Source organism: Palaemon carinicauda, chromosome 30, assembly GCF_036898095.1.
Source record: "Palaemon carinicauda isolate YSFRI2023 chromosome 30, ASM3689809v2, whole genome shotgun sequence".
In the NCBI taxonomy this organism is placed as follows: domain Eukaryota; kingdom Metazoa; phylum Arthropoda; class Malacostraca; order Decapoda; family Palaemonidae; genus Palaemon; species Palaemon carinicauda.
The window spans coordinates 89,506,308-89,513,807 of record NC_090754.1 but is presented as its reverse complement, the minus strand read 5'-3'; the positions used below and the strand labels follow the sequence as shown (position 1 = coordinate 89,513,807).

Sequence of the window (7,500 nt, the reverse complement as noted above, 5' to 3'; positions counted from 1 at the left end):
GACCCCGTCGCTGGCAAAAGAGGGTGATGGGGGTGATGGGGAGACCCAGTCGCTGGCAAAAGAGGGTGACGGGGATGATGGGGAGACCCCGTCGCTGGCAAGAGAGGGTGATGGGAGACCCCGTCGCTGGCAAAAGAGGGTGATGGGGGTGATGGGGAGACCCAGTCGCTGGACAAAGAGGTGACGGGGATGATGGGGAGACCCCGTCGCTGGCAAAAGAGGGTGATGGGGAGACCCAGTCGCTGGCAAAAGAGGGTGACGGGGATGATGGGGAGACCCCGTCGCTGGCAAGAGAGGGTGATGGGGAGACCCCGTCGCTGGCAAAAGAGGGTAATGGGGATGACGGGGAGACCCAGTCGCCGGCAAAAGAGGGTGATGGCGATGATTGGGAGACCCAGTCGCGGCAAAAGAGGGTGATGGCGATGATGGGGAGACCCAGTCGCCGGCAAAAGAGAGTGAGGGCGATGATGGGGAGACCCAGTCGCCGGCAAAAGAGGGTGAGGGTGATGATGGGGAGACCCAGTCGCCGGCAAAAGAGGGTGATGGCGATGATGGGGAGACCCGAGTCGCTGGCAAAAGAGGGTGATGGCGATGATGGGGAGAGCCAGTCGCTGGCAAAAGAGGGTGACGGCGATGATGGGGAGACCCAGTCGCTGGCAAAGGAGGGTGACGGCGATGATGGGGGAGACCCAGTCGCTGGCAAAAGAGGGTGATGGCGATGATGGGGAGAGCCAGTCGCTGGCAAAAGAGGGTGAGGGTGATGATGGGGACCACTTAAACGATGAAGAAGGAGCTTTGGGTTGCTCAAGTGATGCGCTGAAATTCAAGAGCGAGAAGAAAACTTGGGTTATAAATAATAACCTGAACAATCCTGACCCCGATAGTCTCTCAAGGTAACGAACATTCTTCGCTAAGTAGATAATTACATGTTCTAAAAAAGGAGTAATTTATGCCGGATAAACGTCTAGCATCTTGAAAGTTATTTAGGCGTGAGCCCCTCTGACTCTGGGACCTAATTAACGTGAGCCATAATATCCCCTTTTTGTAGATTTATTATTATTATTATTATTATTATTATTAGTTAAGCTACAACCTTACATAGAATAGCACGATGCTACAAGCCCAAAGTCTACAATAACGATAAAATAGCCCAATGAGGAAAGGAATAAATAAACTACAAGGGAGTTAATGAGCAATTAAAACAAAATATTTAAAGAACAGTATCATTATTAAAAAAAAAAATCTTTCATATATAAACTATAAAAATTGACATATGTCAGCCTGTTCAACATAAAAAGTTTCGCTGAAAGTCTTGAACCTTTGAAATTCCACCGTTTCAACTACCTGATTAGGAAAATCATTCCCACAACTTGGTCATAGCTGGAATAAAATTTTAGAATACTAGAGCCTCATGATGGAAAAGGCATGACTATTAGAATAAACTGCACACCTAGTATGACGGACAAATATCCCTAAATATTTAATATAACCCTTAATTTCACTAACATTAAGACAAACAAACCACCCAACCTAAAACCTTCATTTCATTTCATTTCAAGAGGATGCTTTAAAACTCCAAATAAATCAATCGATCATTTCAAAAACAAAATGAGATTAAGAAAAGTAAAATGCAACTCTCTAAAAAGAGAAATATTTAATGAGATGGTCCTCCTAGTATTAACTTAAGCATCAGTAACTTTAGAGCCTTACTGAAGCCTTAGAACATGAGCTGGTTACAACTCAAAGAATCCCTAGAGAATGGAAAAGATACAGGGGAAGGAAGAGAAGACGATGGATAAACGTGCTAAACAAATTTACAGTATAGACTGGCATAGTAAGATCATAAACAGACGGGAGTGGAATGACATGTCTGAAGTCTTAGTCCTGCAGTGGACTACCAATGGCTGATGATAATAATAACATCATATATAGACAGTTATCTAATGAACCTAACAAATGAATGGGTATATAATTTCATTGAGACGCCTGGTATCAAAGGAATGAATTAAGAGGATGAGGATGGCCCAAGACGAGCCTGAATGAATGCTATCCCATAAGGAATCAGGCATTGCTGTATCAATCAGTTTTAGCTCCACCCTGTCAAGGGATTCTAGTTTGACTTTGTGGGGTTAAGAAGAAAGGTGTGGGCTAGCAACTTAATTCCTGATGACCTGCTGAGGAAACAGATTGTAGCATCACGGTGCCACCCTGGTCATGGATTGGGTGGAGAGGCGACTTGGGCGCTGATCACAAATAGCCTAGCATGTATCATAAAAACAAAATGGTTATTAATGCATATAATCTATATACATATATATTATCATCTCCTCCTACGCATATTGACGCAAATCGCTTCAGTTAGATTTCGCCAGTCGTCTCTATCTAGAGCTTTTTAATTCAAGACTTCTCCATTCATCATCTCTTACTTCACGGTTCATAGTCCTCTGCATTGTTGGCCTGGGTCTTCCAACTCTTCTAGTACCTTGCAGTCAAAAGTTTGGTGAACTTATTTTCTATGGGGGGGGGGGGTTACGAAGAGCATGCCCAAATCATCTCCATCTACCACTCACCATGATCTCATCCACATGTGGCACTTAAGTAATTTCTCTTATAGTTTCATTTCTAATCCTGTTCTGCCATTCAGCTCCCAATATTTTTCTGAGGACTTTGTTCTCAAATATACAAAATTTGATGGGAATTGTTTCATTCTCATACCACGACTCATGTCCATACAGTAACACAGACCTCACTGAACTGATATATAGTCTGATTTTTATACATAATTGCAGGCGATTTGATTTCCAAATTTTACTTAACTTAGCCATTGTCTGATTTTTTTTTTCAATCTTTCAAGAAACTCCAATTCTAAAGACCCTGTATTAGAGATCACAGTTCCTTAATATTTAAAGGATTCTACCACATTAATCCTTTCTCTTTCAAATGATATTTCATCTACCACTGCATATTCCGTTCTCATCCTCTCTCCCTTTCTTCTATTCATCTTGACCCCAACCTCCTGTGATATTTCAAGCATTCTAGTAAGCTAGCTTTGCAAGTCCCGTGGCATTTTGCTAATAAGGACGGCGTAATATGAGGTAGATAATAAATATTATATATATATATATATATATATAATATATATATATTATATATATATATATATATATATATATATATATATAATATATATTATAATGCCTCAATATTTGTTATCTCAAAAGACCCATAAGTATATGGCGAAAGGAAAACTTTATATTCTCTAAAGATGCACCAAAAATAAAAAGCGCGACAGAGACCTATGTCCATTTTTATATTGCCAGCGATGCAATTGCTTTATTGGCACCTTTAAATCAGAATAAATCACTAGAGTTCTGGCTTAACTGAACACAAATCTCATGAAAAATAATTTTTCTACTCTAAGCGCTAAGAGTAAACATACGAAAATGCTTCCAAAATAAAAGCAAATAAACAAGCAATGCTGACTATTTCTACTTCTATTCTTACGGTGAAATCACTAGAAAAATGTAAAGAATCTTTTCAATCTCTCTCTCTCTCTCTCTCTCTCTCTCTCTCTCTCTCTCTCTCTCTCTCTCTCTCTCTCTCTCTCTCTCTCTCTCCTCTCTCATATATATATATATATATATATATATATATATATATATATATATATATATATATATATATATATATATATATATTATTCAGTAAAGATAATAATTGCCCTCCTCACCAAGGTATCACTACTTCCTCTCCCCCCTACCTGCGGGACGGGGAGAGCCTAGCGTGACCGGAAAATATACATACATATATATAGTCAGACACTTACTCTTTAGTATCTAGAGGAGATATATTTGACCTTCCAACCACATGACACGAGCTTCTACAGATGAACTTTTCTCTCTCTCTCTCTCGCTCTCTCTCTCTCTCTCTCTCTCTCTCTCCTCTCTCTCTCTCTCTCTCTCTCCTTTCTTTCTTTTTTTTTTGGCAAATGTCACGTCAGGTTGTAAAATGTTCACCTTCAGTGCAGCATCAAAACTTCCACGAATACCTTCCCGAGACTAAAAAGGGTTAAGAGGTCACGCCTTGTAAAAGAAAATAATTATCGACTGGCTGATAAAATGTTCACCATTTTCAAGTAAGCAAGTGAATATTACCATGTCGATCTGTATATACAATACTTGAATCTTAGAGAGAGAGAGAGAGAGAGAGGAGAGAGAGGAGAGAGAGAGAGAGAGAGAGAGAGAGAGAGAGAGAGAGAGAGAGAGAGAGCTGTTTAATTCGTGTGGTTTGTGTGGCAATGTCTTACGCGATGTCACCTCCCATAAGTCTCAAACTGCAGATGGTGGGTGTCTGGTTTGGCAGAGTCAAGTGTCGAAGAGGTGTTTCCTCTACATGCTTTTTACAATGTACTCCCTGTGTTGAAGAGGGTACCTTGGCCATAGAAAAAACCGCGAGAGAGAGAGAGAGAGAGAGAGAGAGAGAGAGAGAGAGAGAGAGGAGAGAGAGAGAGAGAGAGAGAGAGAGAGAGAGAGAGAGAGAGTTACGGTTCACTTTCCCTTTGCCTACACATACACCGAATAGTCTGGCCTATTCTTTACAGATTCTCCTCTGTCCTCATACACTTGACAACACTGAGATTACCAAACAATTCTTCTACTTCTTCTACTGCACTGTAATTGTTCAGTGGCTACTTTCTTCTTGGTAAGGGTGAAGAGACTCTTTAGCTTTGGTAAGCAGCTCTTCTAGGAGGACACTCTAAAATCCAAAACATTGTTCTCTAGTCTTGGGAAGTGTCATAGCCTCTGTACCATGGTCTTCCACTGTCTTTGGTTAGAGTTCTCTTGCTTAAGGGTACACTCGGGCACACTATTCTATCTAGTTTCTCTTCCTCTTGTTTGTTAAATTTTTCACAGTTTATAACTTTATATAGGAAATATTTAGTTGAATGTCATTGTTCTTAAAATATACTAGTTTTCTTTGTTTCCTTTCCTCACTTGGCTATTTTCCCTGTTGGAGCCCCTGGGCTTATAGCATCTTGCTTTTCCAACTAAGGTTGTAGCTTAGCAAGTAATAATAATATTAATATTAATAATAATAATAATAATAATAATTATGTCTACATGGAGGGAGTAATCTAAGATGTCAAAGAGGGTCAGTAGATATAAATGAAATGTGAGGGGATTGAGTGGTGTTGGGAATGGTTGAAGTTTGTAGATAATATAAAATTGAATGAGTAAAGTGAAGAACAGAAAAATAAACTAATAAAAATGCTTGAAAGCGTATGCGAGTTCAAAGTTAGTGTAAACGGGAGTAAGGTTTGTGAGAAAGTAAGTGAAAAATGGAAATTAGGAGCATCAAAAAAAGTTAGTATACTTTAGAAGATCTATCTACCTACCAAGGCACTTCCCCCAATTTTTGGGGATAGCCGACATAAAAAAAAGAACAAAATGAGACTTTTCTTCTCTTCGCTCCTCCCTGCCTGACAAGGGACTCGACCGAGTTTGGTTGGTATTGCTAGGGTGCCACAGCCCATTCTTCCCCGTTATCCACCAGAAATGAAGTTATGTTGAATCCTCTACTGCTGATGCCTCAGCGGTCACAAGAAGACCGGAGGAAGCAGCAGGGCCTACCGGATCTGCGTTACAGTCGCTAGCTATTCATTCCTATTTCTAGCATGCTCCCTTGCCTCTCTCACATCTATCCTCCTATCACCCAGAGCTTTCTTCATTCCATCTATCCACCCAAAGCTTGGCCTTCCTCTTGTACTTCTACCATCAACTCTTGCATGTGAGAAGATAGTTCGGATTAATTTGCTTTTGCCATCCTAATGGGAACGATACATACATACATATACCAAAGGCACTTCCCCCAATTTTGGGGGTAGCCGACATCAACAAATGAAACAAAACAAAAAAGGGGACCTCTACTCTCTACGTTATGTCGGCTACCCCCCAAAATTGGGGGAAGTGCCTTTGGTATATGTATGTATGTATCGTTCCCATTAGAATGGCAAAAGCAAATTAATCCGAACTATCTTCTCACATGCAAGAGTTGATGGTAGAAGTACAAGAGGAAGGCCAAGCTTTGGGTGGATGTGTGGGAACGATGGGTTGTAGAAAATGAGAGTATCATTCGGAAGTGTTGGGAGTGAGGAGAAAAGACCTGGAAAGCGTCAAACAGATTAAGTGAAATGGACACAGAGAAGAATGGTTTGGTGGTGGTCTATTGGAAACATCCCTACCTTGCATTCTACTGGACTGAAGTTCGAGTCCGGATCAAGCTTGATAGTTTTTTTTTTTTTTTTTTTTTTTTTTTGTAACGTGAACAACCTCATCATCCATGTGAACTATGGTCATCAACAGCCATTGCCTGGCACTCCCTGGACCTAGCTTGAGTGCTTAGGCCCCCTAAGCACTGATCATACGAATATATGGTCAGTCTCTGAGGCATTGTCTTGCTAGAACATTGACAATGTCCTTTGCCTCTGCCATTCATGAGGGGCGTTAAAAAAAGCCAACATATACGATGGAGCCATGAAAATATAGAAAAAGAGACGTGTGCATGGAGGCTTGCTACTGAAGAGCCCTCTGTGAAGGTGTACGAAGCAGCTAACGTTAGTTCTCAAGATCTCCTGCACATATTTTATCCACGTTTCCCCAATTAAGGTATACTGTAAGTATAGCAGTGATAAAAGTCTTGTCATTTATCGGTAGTTGACTCATCTTGGGGACAACGACCTAATGTTGAAATAAATAAAAGGATAAGTTCTCGAACTCACGATATACGCATGCATGCATAATATGTATGTATGTATGTATGTATGTATGTATATGTGTGTATATATATATATATATATATATATATATATATATAGATAGATAGATAGATAGATATATTATACATATATATGTAAATATCTATCTATCTATAAATGTGTGTGACGAAAGCAAGAAATAGCATTAATCTCATGATCTTACCGGGAGAGACAGATATGGGTGATGCTGGGGTCTGGGTGGCCGTGGAATCACAAGGCCTTGGTATGCAAGTAGGTCCACAAAGGTCGGCCTCCACGCCAGCTTCCACTCCTGCGGATGTAGAAAAAAAATTTACAATTACGGGCTGTGTATTGATAAGGATAATAACATAACACAGCCATTACAGCTAACAATACAATAGAAATAGTATTATTTATGTTACATTTAGCAAGGAGTTCAAAATTACCAATAATGTTTCATGTTTAAAGGTCGCTCATGAATGGCAGAGGCAAGGGGGACAGTGACATTGCCCTAGCAATCAAGACAATGCCCTAGAGACTGACCATATATTATATGATCGGCGCCCAAGCCTCCTCTCCACCCAAGCTAGGACCAGGGAGGGCCAGGCAGTGGCTGCTGATGACTCAGCAGATAGACCTATGGGCTCCCCCAAATCCCCCAACCTTAGCTCGCAAGGATGGTAAGGTTGCAGACACTAATGGCACTAACGAGTCTGAGCGGGACT

The 7,500-nt window shown here is 40.7% G+C and overlaps 1 protein-coding gene across 1 annotated transcript in view; it reads right to left on the bottom strand.

Moving 5' to 3' along the window:
- The window catches only part of LOC137623343 (uncharacterized), a 1,305,328-nt gene that overhangs the window by 207,933 nt on the left and 1,089,895 nt on the right, over positions 1-7,500 (bottom strand). The window contains 1 exon segment of the mRNA XM_068354157.1: positions 6,978-7,085. Within this exon segment, the coding sequence (XP_068210258.1) occupies positions 6,978-7,085 (108 nt within the window).